Source organism: Mesoplodon densirostris, chromosome 17, assembly GCF_025265405.1.
Source record: "Mesoplodon densirostris isolate mMesDen1 chromosome 17, mMesDen1 primary haplotype, whole genome shotgun sequence".
Classification (NCBI taxonomy): domain Eukaryota; kingdom Metazoa; phylum Chordata; class Mammalia; order Artiodactyla; family Ziphiidae; genus Mesoplodon; species Mesoplodon densirostris.
Window position 1 is genome coordinate 67,689,073 of NC_082677.1, and position 17,975 is coordinate 67,707,047.

At 39.7% G+C, this 17,975-nt stretch overlaps 1 protein-coding gene across 3 annotated transcripts in view; it reads left to right on the forward strand.

Moving 5' to 3' along the window:
- PCCA (propionyl-CoA carboxylase subunit alpha) overlaps positions 1-17,975 on the forward strand; it is a 349,043-nt gene that overhangs the window by 138,732 nt on the left and 192,336 nt on the right. For all 3 annotated transcript variants that reach the window (XM_060080286.1, XM_060080287.1, XM_060080288.1), the window contains one exon: positions 129-279. In XM_060080286.1, the coding sequence (XP_059936269.1) occupies positions 129-279 (151 nt within the window). The remainder of the gene's footprint in view (positions 1-128; positions 280-17,975) is intronic.

The window sequence follows — 17,975 nt, forward strand, 5'->3', positions numbered from 1 at the left end:
ATAATATGAAATCTTAAGTTGATACAGATGATCATATCTGAGTAAACTTTAAAATTTTTCTATAATGCACACAAAAGATTACTTAATTTTTGTTCAAAATGTAGGAAATTACTCTTTCTTATTTGCAGCCTTTTTCTGGATTCTGAGACTCGAAGAGCAATGGGAGAACAAGCTGTAGCCCTTGCCAGAGCAGTAAATTATTCTTCTGCTGGAACCGTAGAATTCCTTGTGGACTCAAAAAAGAATTTTTATTTCTTGGAAATGAATACAAGACTCCAGGTAACAGAAACGCTGGTTTTCATTCCTCTCCACGCCTCTATACTTTTCCCTTCTTCACCACCCCTACTTGTGTTATAAAACCTGAAAATCAACTCCTTAAAGTGTTAAATATTTCGTTTTTATGTTTGTGCTAGGAAATCTGTTGGAAATGACAGATAAGTATCAGGTTAATTTAATAGTCAGTGTCTAGCCTTCTGCTTTGTTACTGTTAATACTTCATATTGGAAATTCGGGTTTTTTTTTTCTTGAACTTTCTTGATGAAGTGCATTAGTTAGGGTTCATATGCTGATAAGAGAAACTACTCTAGATATGATAAATAGAAAGGGATTAAGGGCTTACCAATCATTGGAAGGGATGGAGGAAGGAAGGGTATCTAGAGTGAACTTGCAGGAATGACTCTCAGAACTGTACCACCCAACCTGGCTCCTAGAGGAACTGACGCCTCTGCCACAGGTAAGAGGTGGAGAAATCAAGCGGCTGCCCTGGAACTTGACTTTAGGGACATGCTTCCTCAGTTTCAGTCAAGGTCTCTGGAAGCCACTGGTGCTGTAACTAGTGGCTTTATTTCCTTCCTTCTTCCCCCTTTTCTTTGATTTAAATTGTAAACTAACATACACATACAGAACATTACATAGAATACAAATGTGTAGTTGAAAAAATTATTAAAAGCAAGAGTTCACGTAAGCCTCAGTAGGATCGGGAAGTACCAAAACGCCCAGCGCTTCTTACCCCCGCCCCTCAGCTTCTTCTCCTTCTCCGTGATTCCGCGTCCATCTTCTTATTTACTCTTCTGACTGAATTCTAAACATCTCCTTATATTTCTGGATAGTTCTTCCTTTTATTTATGCACACCTAGGAAATAGAATTAATTTTGCCTGTTTCTTTTTTAAACTTTAGATCAGTGGGATCATATTGTATGGTTTTTATATTTGGTTTCTTTTCTCAACATTGTGCTTATGAGATTATACCATGAGACTGATTTTCATTTACTGTGGCAGAATTTATGTATGTAGATGCATTTTGAGACCAATGGTAATACATATTTAGAGTTTGTATAGGTATTAACCTCAGTAGTTTTTGCTCAAAACTTACGATACTCCTGCTTGAAATAACTTTTTTAGCTTGTATTCTATTCTTGTGAACATCTTTAGAAGTGGCAGAATTTTGCCTTTTAAAGATTTGTTTGATTTTGACTAAAAATATGTCTTTATAATGAAAATGTCTAATTAGATAATTAGCTGGGAAACTATGTTTTTGATTAAGATGGAGACTATTATGTCATGATGAGACTAATAGCTTGTAATACGATCCTGAACGTAATTTGAAGTGACTACAGTATATTTTTATTTTATTCAAGGCAGAATGAATGCTAGATGGTTTAGTTGGGGTACTTAACAGAATTTGCAAAATTAATAACCAGTGTTTGTCTAGGGCACTTTGTTACTATGTTCTAATTTTTTTTCAATCTATTTATTTTTTATTTGTTTCTGGCTCATTTATCTCAGCCTGTAAGTTTTTTAAAGTTTGGCCCATGGTTGTTTTTGGTATAAGACTTCCAAAAGTTGATATTTATTATCAAATAATTCTGTGTAGGCTGTCTAAATCATTTAGGTACCTACGTTTATAGTTTGTTTCATGGATGGCTTGCCAGGAAATTATGTTCAGTACCCTCAAAAAAGATTATAAATGAATTTCAGGAAAAAATGAAATTCATAAAGAATTTTATCATATTAGATCTCATAGTACCTAATTTTATGCTGTTTAATGGCACTTTTATAATTTGTCTCCCATTTAATGTGTAACAGTATCTCTTTTCTCTCTTGCATTTGCTTCCAGTGGCAGTAATCTTGTCAGTTACCAGACAAATTAATTTTGATTTTTTTAAGAAGCATCTGTGTGATGGAGGGATATTTGCTGGTGGAGGGTGAAACTGAATGGGAGCATGAAAAAAGGATCTTGGATTTCATAGTATTCAGAAAGACATTCTTAGATATTTCAATGATGTCTTTCTGATATTGTTTAAGCAATTCAAATGTCCTTTTAATAGTAGATTTTCTGTTTCAAATTTCTTTGCTAACCTTAAATTATAATACTTAAGGCACATTCACCACATTGTTTATCTTCTAAGATATATGTTATCTCTAATTAGTGTTTCAGTTTGAGCCTGAAGAGCTATAATTTTCTTTGTGTTTTTTTTTTCCTTGAAATTTCCTGATTGAACTGTCACTTTTTCCAGCTTTAGTACTTGTACATTTTTTCCTGGTAACAGAAATGTGAGTAGCACCTTCACTTTGCTGGATTTTCTTAAGCGCGATATTTGAAATAAATACTGTTTCTCCTTAAAGAGAAACACTGAGAAAGTCACCAGGTTTGGTGCATAAATACTGGTTTTGTTCTCAGTCTGGTCAGAATTTATGTATCAGGATTATCTATGCTATCCCCATATATGTTTGTTTTTAAAGTCATTGTTTGCTTTTGCTGAAAGATAAAATTCAAATGCTTTTGCATTACAAGTCCCTTTTCTCTGTGGCCTTAGTCTCTTCTTTCTTTTCCCTGTTTGACGTCTGTGTGCCTTTATCATGTTACCCCTTTGCCTGGAATGGTCTCTGTTCATTTCTCCTGGTAGGAGTGCACATATGTATCCACCCATGCTCACCTGTTCCCTTCTGTCTTCATTTGAAAGATGGATAGATAGATGGATACTTTACCAAAAAATACAATTTTATTAAAATGTTATTTTAATGAAATAAATGATATGTAATTTTGCTTGAATAACTTTAGTTTCCTACTTCATTGAATTGAAATACTAAGAATTGGTAATACTTGGTTAAAAGAAAATCTAAATTGTTCAGAAGAGTATACATTGGAAAAACAACTTCCCATACCACATTTTTGTTACCACAATCATGTATTTTTCCTGTAGAGACAACCTTTGTTTTACTTAAAAATATATCTTTTCTAGTATTCCATACCTAATTTAAAGCATTATCTTCTTCATTTTTGTGATTTTTAATATTCAGTTGTATGGATGTACAGTCATATAATTTCATTGGTTTCCTAGTGATAATTTTTGCAGTATTCTGCTCTAGCAAATAGTGCAATTATTGAAAGACCCTATACGTCATCATTTTGCACATGTGGAAGTAGAATTGCCTGGAAAGTGATATGTCCTTTTATAATTTAGTGAAATATTATCAAGTTGCCTTTTATAGAAGAACTTGCCTGGCCAAAAGGCAAGTTTTGCCTTTGGATCTTTGTATGGTAGTGAAAAATGTATCACATTTTCATTTTTCTTATTATGAGTGAGGATGAATTTTTCTTCATAGATTCCTTTACATTTCCTTTGCTCTTTGGGTTTTCTTATTGACTTACAGATGTTTTTATTTTTTGGAGAAATTAGCCATTTGTGATATCATCAGGAAGCACTGCTCCATGAATATTTTCACATTTTTAAAGAGTGAGGGCTTTCTAACCAAAGTCCTCTGGCACCTGATTAAATGATAACAGCTTTAAAGATAGAGTGCTAGAGAGAAAGCCTTATCTTTCCCCAGAGCCATTTGTTGACATACCAGATTGGTAAATAGAGGCCTTCCTCCTCTCTCCCCAGAAGGATTTGTTTACTTCCCAGAGCCAAGTTTGCTCTCTCTCCAGAGATGAAGAAGGGCAGACATGCCAGGAACTCTTTTTTTAAAAAATTCATTCATTCATTCATTCATTCATTCATTTATGGCTGTGTTGGGTCTTCATTGCTGTGCATGGGCTTTCTCTCGTTGTGGCAAGTGGGGGCTACTCTTTGTTACGGTGCGCGGGCTTCTCATTGTGGTGTCTTCTCTTTGTTGCGGAACATGAGCTCTAGGTGCACAGGCTCAGTAGTTGTGGCTCGCGGGCTCTAGAGTGCAGGCTCAGTAGTTGTGGCTCACGGACTTAGTTGCTCTGTGGCATGTGGGATCTTCCTGGACCAGGGCTCGAACCTGTGTCCCCTACATTGAAAGGCGGATTCTTACCCACTGCGCAACCAGGGAAGTCCCCAGCAACTCTTATATAAGCTCTGAGATAAATATTTTTTGGGTTCTGCCCCTGTGATAGGTGCACAACCCTCTGCACGCACAGGGACGTTAGATGCATGGGGAATTGGGGTGTGAGAAATGGTGTGAAGATGCTCTGTGAGTAAACAATTGTTTCTTCTCCAGTCCAGGAACTGTGTTTGTTTCATGGCAGGATTAACAAATGAATGTAGATATAAAATATACAGATATGATTTGTGGCTACTTTTCTATCACCTGTTGCCTGTCTTTTTGACTTTGTATATATTTTTTCTTCCTAGGGAGAAAATATTTGTTTTAAATTTTGCAGTTGAATTTCTAAATCTCTTTTTTTTTTTTTTTTTTTTTTTTTGCGGTACGCGGGCCTCTCACTGTTGTGGCATCTCCCGTTGGCGGAGCGCAGGCTCTGGACGTGCAGGCTCAGCGGCCATGGCTCACGGGCCCAGCCGCTCCATGGCATGTGGGATCTTCCCGGACCGGGGCACGAACCCGTGTCCCCTGCATCGGCAGGTGGACTGTCAACCACTGCGCCACCAGGGAAGCCCTCTAAATCTCTTTATCATTTCTGATGTTGTAATACACTTAGACTTTTCCTACTCAATTATAATTGAAACATTTTTCTTCCATGTTCTCCTTAGCACTAATTTCATCTTCCTTGGTGAAATTTTCACTTCATCTGGAATTTATTTTATTTTATTTTTTTCAAATGGTTACCTGTTTGTCACAGCCATTATTGAATAATCATTCTTTTCAACATTAATTAGAAGTCATTTTCATTATGTACTGAATTCTCATGTATGCAGATGTTTACTGTTTTCTTTTTTTAACCTTTCTGTTTATTCATGTGCTGGTACCACACTATTTTAGATGTTATATCTTTTTATTATAATACAGTATCCAGTAGGAATATTCTTTCTGATTACTCTTACTTTTCTATGTGAAGTGGTTTTTTTTTTAACATCTTTATTGGAGTGTAATTGTTTTACAGTGGTGTGTTAGTTTCTGCTTTATATCAAAGTGAATCATCTAGGGGCTTCCCTGGTGGCGCAGTGGTTGAGAGTCCGCCTGCCGATACAGCAGACACGGGTTCGTGCCCCGGTCTGGGAAGATCCCACATGCTGTGGAGCGGCTGGGCCCGTGAGCCATGGCCGCTAGGCCTGTGCGTCCGGAGCCTGTGCTCTGCAGTGGGAGAGGCCACAACAGTGAGAGGCCCACATACCGCAAAAAAAAAAAAAAAAAAAGTGAATCATCTGTACATATGCATATATCCCCATATCTCCTCCCTCTTGCGTCTCCCTCCCACCCTCCCTATCCTACCACTCTAGGTGGTCACAAAGCACTGAGCTGATCTCCCTGTGCTGTGTGGCTGCTTCCCACTAGCTATCTATTTTACATTTGGTAGTGTATATATGTCCATGCCACTCTCTCGCTTTGTCCCAGCTTACCCTTCCCCCTCCCCATATCATCAGCTCCGTTCTCTAGTAGGTCTGTGTCTTTTTTCCCGTCTTGCCCCCGGGTTCTTCATGACCATTTTTTTTTGTTTTTTTCCTTAGATTCCATATATATGTGTTAGCATACGGTATTTGTTTTTCTCTTTCTAACTTACTTCACTCTGTATGACAGACTCTAGGTCCATCCACCTCACTACAAATAACTCAGTTTTGTTTCTATTTATGGCTGAGTGATATTCCATTGTATATATGTGCCACATCTTCTTTATCCATTCATCTGATGATGGACACTTAGGTTGCTTCCATGTCCTGGCTATTGTAAATAGACCTGCAATGAACATTGTGGTACATGACTCCCTTTGAATTATGGTTTTCTCAGGGTATATGCCCAGTAGTGGGATTGCTGGGTCGTATGGTAGTTCCCGTTTTAGTTTGTTAAGGAACCTCCATACTGTTCTCCATAGTGGCTGTATCAATTTACATTCCCACCAACAGTGCAAGAGGTTCCCTTTTCTCCACACCCTCTCCAGCATTTATTGTTTGTAGATTTTTGATGATGGCCATTCTGACTGGTGTGAGATGATATCTCATTGTAGTTTTGATTTGCATTTCTCTAATGATTAATGATGTTAAACGTTCTTTCATGTGTTTGTTGTCAATCTGTGTATCTTCTTTGGAGAAATGTCTGTTTAGGTCTTCTGTCCATTTTTGGATTGGGTTGTTTGTTTTTTTTGATATTGAGCTGCATGAGCTGCTTGTAAATTTTGGAGATTAATCCTTTGTCAGTTGCTTCATTTGCAAATATTTTCTCCCAATCTAAGGGTTGTCTTTTCGTCTTGTTTATGGTTTCCTTTGCTGTGCAAAAGCTTTTAAGTTTCGTTAGGTCCCATTTGTTTATTTTTGTTTTTATTTCCATTTCTCTAGGAGGTGGGTCAAAAAGGATCTTGCTGTGATTTATGTCATGGAGTCTTCTGCCTATGTTTTCCTCTAACAGTTTTTTAGTGTCTGGCCTTACATTTAGGTCTTTAATCCGTTTTGAGTTCATTTTTGTGTATGGTGTTAGGGAGTGTTCTAATATCATTCTTTTACCAGTAGCTGTCCAGTTTTCCCAGCACCACTTACGGAAGAGGCTGTCTTTTCTCCAGTGTATATTCTTGACTCCTTTATCAAAGATAAGGTGACCATAGGTGCATGGGTTTACCTCTGGGCTTTCTATTCTGTTCCATTGATCTACATTTTTGTTTTTGTGCCAGTACCATACTGTCTTGATTACTGTAGCTTTGTAGTATAGTCTGAAGTTAGGGAGCCTTATTCCTCCAGCTCCATTTTTCTTTCTCAAGGTTGCTTTGGCTATTCAGAGTCTTTTGTGTGTCCATACAAATTGTGAGGTTTTTTGTTCTAGTTCTGTGAAAAATGCCAGTGGTACTTTGATAGGGATTGCGTTGAATCTGTAGATTGCTTTGGGTAGTATAGTGATTTTCACACTGTTGATTCTTCCAATCCAAGAACACAGTATATCTCTCCATCTATTTGTATCATCTTTAATTTTTTCATCAGTGTCTTATAATTTTCTGCATACAGGTCTTTTGTCTCCTTAGGTAGGTTTATTCTTAGATATTTTATTCTTTTTGTTGCAGTGGTTAATGAGAGTGTTTTCTTAATTTCACTTTCAGATTTTTCATCATCAGTGTATAGGAATGCAAGAGATTTTTGTGCATTAATTTTGTATCTTGCTACTTTACTAAATTCATTGATTAGGTCTAGTAGTTTTCTGGTAGCATCTTTAGGATTCTCTATGTATAGTATCATGTCATCTGCAAACAGTGACAGCTTTACCTGTTCTTTTCCTATTTGGATTCCTTTTATTTCTTTTTCCTCTCTGATTGCTGTGGCTAAAACTTCCAAAACTATGTTGAATAATAGTGGTGAGAGTAGGCAACCTTGTCTTTTTCCTGATCTTCGTGGAAATGGTTTCAGTTTTTCACCATTGAGGATGATGTTGGCTGTGGGTTTGTCATATATGGCCTTTATTATGTTGAGGTAAGTTCCCTCTATGCCTACTTTCTGGAGGGTTTTTTATCATAATTGGGTGTTGAATTTTGTTGAAAGCTTACTCTGCATCTGTTGAGATGATCATACGGTTTTTCTCCTTCAGTTCGTTAATATGGTGTATCACATTGATTGATTTGTGTATATTGAAGAATCCTTGCATTCCTGGAATAAACCCCACTTGATCATGGTGTATGATCCTTTTAATATGCTGTTGGATTCTGTTTGCCAGTATTTTGTTGAGGATTGTTGCATCTATGTTTATCAGTGATATTGGCCTGTAGTTTTCTTTCTTTGTGACATCTTTGTGTGGTTTTGGTATCAGGGTGATGGTGGCCTCATAGAATGAGTTTGGGAGTGTTCCTCCCTCTGCTGTATTTTGGAAGAGTTTGAGAAGGATAGGTGTTAGATCTTCTCTAAATGTGTGATAGAATTCGCCTCTGAAGCCACCTGGTCCTGGGCTTTTGTTTGTTGGAAGATTTTTAATCAGTCTCAGTTTCAGTGCTTGTGATTGGTCTATTCATATTTTCTATTTCTTCCTGATTCAGTCTTCGCAGGTTGTGCATTTCTAAGAATTTGTCCATTTCTTCCAGGTTGTCCATTTTATTGGCATAGAGTTGCTTGTAGTAATCTCTCATGATCTTTTGTATTTCTGCAGTGTCAGTTGTTACTTCTCCTTTTTCATTTCTAATTCTATTGATTTGAGTCTTCTCCCTTTTTTTTTGATGAGTCTGGCTAATGGTTTGTCAATTTTGTTTATCTTCTCAAAGAACCAGGTTTTAGTTTCATTGATCTTTGCTATAGTTTCCTTCATTTCTTTTTCATTTATTTCTGATCTGATCTTTATGATTTCTTTCCTTCTGCTAACTTTGGGGTATTTTTTTTTTTTTTTTTTTTTTTTTTTTTTGCGGTATGCGGGCCTCTCACTGTTGTGGCCTCTCCTGTTGCGGAGCACAGGCTCCAGACGTGCAGGCTCAGCGGCCATGGCTCACGGGCCCAGCCGCTCCGCGGCATGCGGGATCTTCCCAGACCGGGGCACGAACCCATGTCCCCTGCATCGGCAGGCAGATTCTCAACCACTGCGCCACCAGGGAAGCCCACTTTGGGGGTTTTTTGTTCTTCTTTCTCTAATTGCTTTAGGTGCAGGGTCAGGTTGTTTACTCGAGATGTTTCCTGTTTCTTAAGGTGGGATTGTATTGCTATAAACTTCCCCGTTAGAACTGCTTTTGCTGCGTCCCATAGGTTTTGGGTCGTCGTGTCTCCATTGTCATTTGTTTCTAGGTATTTTTTTATTTCCTCTTTGATTTCTTCAGTGATCACTTCGTTATTGAGTAGTATATTGTTTAGCCTCCATGTGTTTGTATTTTTTACAGATCTTTTCCTGTAATTGATGTTTAGTCTCATAGCATTGTGGTCAGAAAAGATACTTGATACAATTTCAATTTTCTTAAATTTACCAAGGCTTGATTTGTGACCCAAGATATGATCTATCCTGGAGAATGTTCCATGAGCACTTGAGAAAAATGTGTATTCTGTTGTTTTTGGATGGAATGTCCTATAAATATCAATTAAGTCCATCTTGTTTAATGTATCATTTAAAGCTTGTGTTTCCTTATTTATTTTCATTTTGGATGATCTGTCCATTGGTGAAAGTGGGGTGTTAAAGTCCCCTACTATGATTGTGTTACTGTCGATTTCCCCTTTTATGGCTGTTAGTATTTGCCTTATGTATTGAGGTGCTCCTATGTTGGGTGCATAAATATTTACAATTGTTACATCTTCTTCTTGGATCGATCCCTTGATCATTATGTAGTGTCCTTCTTTGTCTCTTCTAATAGTCTTTATTTTAAAGTCTATTTTGTCTGATATGAGAATTGCTACTCCAGCTTTCTTTTGATTTCCATTTGCATGGAATATCTTTTTCCATCCCCTTACTTTCAATCTGTATGTGTCTCTAGGTCTGAAGTGGGTCTCTTGTAGACAGCATATATATGGGTCTTGTTTTTGTATCCATTCAGCCAATCTGTGTCTTTTGGTGGGAGCATTTAGTCCATTTACATTTAAGGTAATTATTGATATGTATGTTCCTATTCCCATTTCCTTAATTGCTTTGGGTTTGTTATTGTAGGTATATTCCTTCTGTTGTGTTTCTTGCCTAGAGAAGTTCCTTTAGCATTTGTTGTAAAGCTGGTTTGGTGGTGCTGAACTCTCTCAGCTTTTGCTTGTCTGTAAAGGTTTTAATTTCTCCATCAAATCTGAATGAGATCCTTGCTGGGTAGAGTAATCTTGGCTGTAGGTTTCTCTCCTTCATCACTTTAATTATGTCCTGCCACTCCCTTCTGGCTTGTAGAGTTTCTGCTGAGAGATCAGCTGTTAACCTGATGGGGATTCCCTTGTGTGTTATTTGTTTTTTTTCCCTTGCTGCTTTTAATATGATTTCTTTGTGTTTAATTTTTGACAGTTTGATTAATATGTGTCTTGGTGTATTTCTCCTTGGATTTATTCTGTATGGGACTCTCTGTGCCTCCTGGACTTGATTAACTATTTCCTTTCCCATATTAGGGAAGTTTTCAACTATAATCTCTTCAAATATTTTCTCAGTCCCTTTCTTTTTCTCTTCTTCTTCTGGAACCCCTATAATTCGAATGTTGGTGCGTTTAATGTTGTCCCAGAGGTCTCTGAGACTCTCCTCTGTTCTTTTCATTCTTTTTTCTTTATTTTGCTCTGCATCAGTTATTTCCACTATTTTATCTTCCACCTCACTTATCCGTTCTTCTGCCTCAGTTATTCTGCTATTGATCCCATCTAGAGTATTTTTCATTTCATTTATTGTGTTTTTAATCGATGCTTGATTCATCTTTAGTTCTTCTAGGTCCTTGTTAACTGTTTCTTGCATTTTGTCTATTCTGTTTCCAAGATTTTGGATCTTGGAAATAGAATCTTGGATCATCTTTACTATCATTATTCTGAATTGTTTTTCAGGTAGACTGCCTATTACCTCTTCATTTGTTAGGTCTGGTAGGTTTTTATCTTGCTCCTTCACCTGCTGTGTGTTTTTCTGTCTTCTCATTTTGCTTATCTTACTGTGTTTGGGGTCTCCTTATTGCAGGCTGCAGGTTCGTAGTTCCCGTTGTTTTTGGTGTCTGTCCCCAGTGGCTAAGGTGGTTTCAGTAGGTTGTGTAGGCTTCCTGGTCGGGGGGACTAGTGCCTGTGTTCTGGTGGTTGAGGCTCGATCTTGTCTTTCTGGTGGACAGGTCCACGTCTGGTGGTGTGTTTTGGGGTGCCTGTGGCCTTATTATGTTTTTAGGCAGCCTCTCTGCTAATGGGTGGGGTCGTGTTCCTGCCTTGCTAGTTGCTTGGCATAGGGTGACCAGCACTGTAGCTTGCTGGTCATTGACTGAAGCTGGGTGCTGGTGTTGAGATGGAGATCTCTGATAGATTTTCGCTGCTTGATATTATGTGGAGCTGGGAGGTCTCTTGTGGACCCCTGTCCTGAAGTTGGCTCTCCCACTTCAGAGGCACAGCACTGACTCCTGGCTGCAGCACCAAGCGCCTTTCATCTACCCGGCTCAGAATAAAAGGGAGAAAAAGTAGAAAGAAAGAATTAGTAGAAGAAAGAAAGAAAGGAAGAGGGAAAGAAAGGAAGGGAGGAAGGAAGAAAGAAAGAAAGGAGGGAGGGAGGAAGGACGGAAAGAAAGAAAGAAAGGAGGGAGGGAGGAAGGAAAGAAAAAGGAAGAGTGAATGGAAGAAGGGAGGGAGGGAGGAAGGAAAGAAAGAAAGAATGAAAGAAAGGAGGGAGGGAGGAAGGAAAGAAAAAGAGTGAAAGGAAGAAGGGTGGGAGGGAGGGAGGAAGGAAAGAAAAAGAGTGAAAGGAAGCAGGGAGTGAGGGAGGGAGGAAAGAAAGAAAGAAGGAAAGGAGGGGCGGAGGGAGGGAGGGAGGAAGGGAAGGTAGGAAAAAAAGAAAGAGCAGGTAAAGTAAAATAAAGTATAAAATATAGTAGCGTTATTAAAATTAAAAAGTAATTATTGAAAAAAAAAACGGACAGATAGAACCCTGGGACATATGGTGGAAGCAAAGCTATATAGAGAAAATCTCACACAGAAGCATACACATACACATTCACAAAAAGAGAGCAGGGGGAAAAATCGAAAATCTTGCTCTCAAAGTCCACCTCCTCAATTTGGGATAATTCGTTGTAAAAAGAGGAAAAGGGGGAAAAGCCTGAAATCTTGCTCTCAAAGTCCACGTCCTTAATTTGGGATAATTCGTTGTAAAAAGAGGAAAAGGGGGGAAAGTCTTAAATCTTGTCTTCAAAGTCCACTTCCTCAATTTGGGATGATTCGCTGTCCATTTATGCACTCCACAGACGCAGGGCACATCAAGTGGACCGTGGAGCTTTAATCCGCTGCCTCCGAGGCTGCACAGAGAGATTTTCCTGTCTCTTCTCTGCTCTCACAGCTCCCGGGTCTCAGCCTTGGACCGGCCCCGCCTCTGCGCGTAGGTCGCCGGAGGGCGTCCGTTCTTCGCTCAGACAGGACGGGTTTAAAGGAGCCGCTGATTCGGGGGCTCTGGCTCACTCAGGCAGAGGGGAGGGAGGGGCGCGCAGTGTGGGGCAGGCCTGCGGCGGCAGAGGCCGGCATGACGTTGCACCAGACCGAGGCGCTCCGTGCGCTTTCCCGGGAAAGCCGTCCCCGGGTTCCGGGACCCCGGCAGTGGCGGGGTGCACAGGCCCCCCGGAAGGCGGGGCGGACAGCGACCCGCGCTCGCACACAGGCCCCGCAGCGGCGGCAGCAGCAGCCCCAGCGTCCCACGCCCGTCTCCGGGGTCCGCGCCTTTAGCCTCGGCTCGAGCCCGTCTCCGGCGCTTCCCAAAGCAGCCCTCTTAATCCCCTCTCCTCGTGCGCATCAGGAAACAAAAGGGAAGAAAAAGTCTCTTGCCTCTTCGGCAGCTCCAGACTTTTTCCCCCGGACTCCCTCCGGGCTAGCCGTGGTGCACTAACCCCCTCAGGCTCTCTTCCTGCCGCCAGCCCCAGTCCTCTCCCTGCGCTCCGACTGAAAGCCGATACCTGAGCCTCAGCTCCCAGCCCCGCCCGCCCCAGTGGCCAAGCAGACAAGCCTCTCGGGCTGGTGTGTGCCTGAGGGCACCGATCCTCTGTGCCAGAATCTCTCCGCTTTGCCCTCCACACCCCTGTTGCTGTGCTCTCCTCCGCTACTCCGAAGCTTTCCCCCTCCGCCACCTGCAGTCTCCGCCCGCGAAGGGGCTTGTAGTGTGTAGAAACCTTCCCTCCTTCACGGCTCCCTCCCACTGGTGCAGGTCCCGTCCCTATCCTATTGTCTCTGTTTATTCTTTTTTTCTTTTGCCCTACCCAGGTATGTGGGGAGTTTCTTGCCTTTTGGGGGGTCTGAGGTCTTCTGTCAGCGTTCAGTAGGTGTTCTGTAGGAGTTGTTCCACGTGTAGATGAATTTCTGATGTATCTGTGGGGAGGAAGGTGATCTCCGCGTCTTACTCTTCCGCCATCTTCCTCCGGGGCCAGTTTTTTGTTTTAAAGCATTTTATAAACTATTTTGATGTCTTTGAGTTCTGGATTCTTATCTAGATTTTAACTTTTCAAATTTGTTACTGTATTAGTTTTTTAGGGCTATCATGACAAGTTACCACAGACTGGATGGCTTAAACAACATTTATTTTCTTACACTTCTGGAGGCAGAAGTCTAAAATCGAGGTGTCGGCAGGATGGGTTTCTTCTGGAGGCCTTTCTCTTTGGTCTTCAGATGGACGTCATCTTCTTGTGTCTTCACATGGTCTTTTTTTTCTGTGCTGTGTGTTGTCTGTGTCCTAATCTCTTCTTATAAGGGCATCAGTCATGTTGGGTTAGGGCCCACCCTAATGACCTTATTTTAACTTAATTGCCTCTTTAAAGACCGTATCTCCAAACACAGTCATATTCTGAGGTACTAAGGGTTAGGATTTAAAGATATGAATTGGGCAGAGGAGATGCAGTTCAGCGCCTAAACAGTTCTCTTATCCTTTCTTCATCTGAGTATTTGTGTTGGGGTCAACAGGAAAGCTCTATAATAGAAACTATTCAGTTTTCACTGCCACTCTTGAATATAGCCATTATTTTCAAGGTGAGTTTACCAGGATGGTGTGTTGGGGCCTATTTCCAAACATGCTTTTTATCCGTGAGTCCTGTGGATCAAAATCTAATAACTTTAGATCTTTATTTTGAAACCCTGTATTCTCAGGAGGTAGAGTTTCAGAATTTTAATAGGTATATGTTAGATTCTGTTCTGGACAAAGACTCTCTCTGAACTGAAAGAGCAAAACCAAAAATAATGACATCAGTTATCCTTTCAGGCCAGAATAACAACAAACGAAAAAGACCTATTATGCCAAATACCATTATGAAACCCGATTTTATATAACAGGACAGTTTCCTCACCTTTCAACAGGTAATCATACCTGTACTGCTTTGCTGAGTTGAATTAAACAAGTTCTGCTTACAAAAGATGTCTTTCACACACTAAGTCTTTGTAATATCTTGTTTAGACATATTTAATAAGGAAGTTACTTTAAATTATGTTAATTTAAAATAACATTATTTGAATATTAGAAAATTCTTAATATTTACTTACCTTATACCCCTTGTGAGTATCTCTTGTACCTTGTCTGTAAAATGACAGTGGAATAGGGAACAAGGTCGTGCATTTGGAGGGATTTGGTAAATTTCAGTGCCATAGAGATGTTAGTTGTGGTGTGTACATGGGTCTTCTGCTTTTAGGGACAGCTTCTGCTTTGACTAAGCAGTTGGGCCTCCACTTACCACCTGAAAAACAATTACCCTCCATTCAAGGAACTTGGAATACTTTTTATCACCCTCCTTCTCTGTAATGGCCAAGGTAACACATAATTTCATTGATCTGACTTCTCTCCACACTTTTTGGGACTTTCTCCTCTTTTAAACTTGCCTCAGTGTTAATGTTCATTTGAAGTTAACTTTAGTGTGTCATTAAAATTTGCCTGAATCATCTTCTCCTCGAAGAATACTTGCCTGTTATCTAGTTACCCATTCTTTTTTTTTTTTTTTTTCTTTTTGCGGTATGTGGGCCTCTCACTGTTGTGGCCTCTCCCGTTGCGGAGCACAGGCTCCGGATGCGCAGGCCCAGCGGCCATGGCTCACGGGCCCAGCCGCTCCGCGGCATATGGGATCCTCCCAGACCGGGGCACGAACCCATATCCCCTGCATCGGCAGGCGGACTCCTAACCACTGCGCCACCAGGGAGGCCCTAGTTACCCATTCTTAAAATCTTTAGAATTATTAGGTCATCAACACAATATTTAGAAGTTTAAGTTAGAGAAAATATATTGAACAAATTATCTGTTGTTGATTATTTTTATTTAGCACAATGAGAGGGTTCTGATTGAAGAGAAAATAATGTTGATCAAGTCAGATATCTTTATTTTAATAATGTTTTGTAATATAAAAACAAAAATTCTAGTGACATTGTTTTAATTTTTATTAATTTTTATTTTGGAGTTATTTCAGATGTTCAGAAAAACTGCAAAACATTACAAAGAATTTCTGAACACCCTTTACTAAGATTTATATTTGCTTTATCCTTGTATCTATATCTGCGTCTTTGTTTCTCTGTATCTATCTTCTTTACCTGAAACATTTCAGAGTAAATTGCAGGCCTGGTGCCTCTTTACCCCTAAATATGTATTTCCTAAAAACAAGAAAATTCTTTTACATTACCACAGTACCATTATCAACATCAGAATATTAACATTGACATATTACTATCATCCAGTCTACAGATCATATTCACATTTCACCAGTTGTTCACTATTGTCTTTTACAGTAAAATACAACATTTTTCTGGTTCAGGATCCTATGTTACATTTACTTGTCATGCCTCTTTAATCTCTCTCCATCTGGAACAGTTCCTTAATCTTTTTTTTCTTTTTTTCGTCAAGTATGATCTTTACATTTTGTTGTTGTTTGTTTGTTTGTTTTGCGGTACGCCGGCCTCTCACTGTTGTGGCCTCTCCCATTGCGGAGCACAGGCTCCGGACGCGCAGGCTCAGCGGCCATGGCTCACGGGCCCAGCCGCTCCGCGGCCTGTGGGATCCTCCTGGACCGGGGCACGAACCCGTGTCCCCTGCATCGGCAGGTGGACTCTCAATCACTGCGCCACCAGGGAAGCCCTGATCTTTACATTTTTTTATGAGTACAGGCCATTTATTTTCTAGAGTGTCCTGCATTTTGCATTTGCCTTTTTTCTCTTGATTATATTCAGGCTTTGCATTTTTGGCAAGAATACTACAGAAATGCTATTGTTTTTCCCTGAACACCATATAGGAGGCATGCAATGTCTGTTTATCCCATTACTGGTAATGTTGGCTTAGTTAACGTGGCATCTCTTACGAACTTATGGTTACCAAGCAGGGAAGGGGTGGGTGGGATGAATTGAGAGACTGAGATTGACATGTATACACTATTATGTGTAAAACAGATAACTAATGAGAACCTACTGTGTAGCACAGCGAACTCTACTCAGTACTCTTTGGTGACCTAAATGGAAAGGAAATCTACAAAAGAGTAGATAGTAAGTATACGTATAGCTGATTCACTTTGCTGCACAGCAGAAACTAACCCAACATTGTAAGGCAACTAAACTCCAATTAAAAAAAAAAAAAGGTGGCATCTCTTGCACTTCCCCACTGTAGTGTTCGTGTTTCTCCCCTTGTCATTAATGAAGGTATCTTATAGGGAGATACTTTGAGACTCTGGACATATCTCATTCTCTCCTTCATTAGTTTTAGATACCTCCTAGTTTGTATTTAAGGAGGAATAAGGCTAAACACTACAGTGGCAGTGGCAGAATTTACTATTATAACTTTTAGAATCATAAGGTAGATAATGACAACACAATGCCAGAAAGATTTAGCTTTTCTAAATTTATTACTATTGAAATTGGATACATCAAGAACTCAGGTGAAGCAAAACCTAGTTTACCTCACCATTGCATTTGATAAGCTCAGCTATTTATTTTTTTGAGAAATGCATCTGAAGCAACAAATTAGTAAGACAGAGTGGCAAGAGGTCTACACAAACACTGACGATAGTGACAGTTTGATGGTGACTAAGAAGACTAAATTAAAATAGCAAATAGATCTATAAAAAGCTGGCTGACTGTGACCATCTAATGTAGGTGTCTAGAACTATACATACTCATTCTAGATCTTGAGTGTGATTATGTATCATAATAAGGCATTTGATGATTGTGGTTGTTTGTATCTGTTTGAACAAAAGATTCATGGCGAGATAGGGGCATTGCCAGTACAAACTGATTTATAAGCTACTAATAGAACCTGCAGAGTAGCACTGACTTGATGAATATATCCCATTCAATAATTTGCCTTTGAGGATTCAGAAATTCTAACTTGGATGGGCTTGTATGTGTATGTATTCTCTCTGTCTGTCTGTCTGTCTATCTATGGCTAGGTATTACTTTTGCTGACTAAATCACAAGATTTATATACTAGAATGTCAATATATTCATCTCTAATGCACAATCATACTGTCTGGTGGATCCCTCATTCATATGTTTCTTGGAACTAGCACACATTTCTGTTGAATAGGGAAATCATGTATGAAGACCACAAATTTGTTGGTGAGCACAGAGTCACATAAGGGAATTGAGTTTTGTATTTTGAATGTTTGTGTTTTGAACCTTTAGAAAAGGCATTGTTTCTAAGCCTGTGTTCTGTGGAAGTCTCAGTCCATAAAGATAGTCTGCAAAAGAAGTTATGTGGTGACATGAGTGCTGGACAGTCTCCTCCTAGAGTCCCGAGGCATATTCACAGATTAGTGTGGGTCTGAGGAGTCTTTTCTTAAATAAGCCTGTTTAACTTCAGGTAACTCAGTGTTTCTCAGAGAGAAGTCACTCAGAAACCTTGTCCCCCACCCCTCCCCCCACATACTAGCCCTCAGAATAGATGTTTATTAGCATCATACTTTCAGAGGTAGTTTTTTCTTCTCGGTTGGACAAGGTAAACTTGTTGGCTTGCCAGGGGCCAGTCTTGGAGTCTTTTTTTCTTTTTATAACCTTTTGTTCCAGTTAGCCACCTTTACTTTCCATTGATCT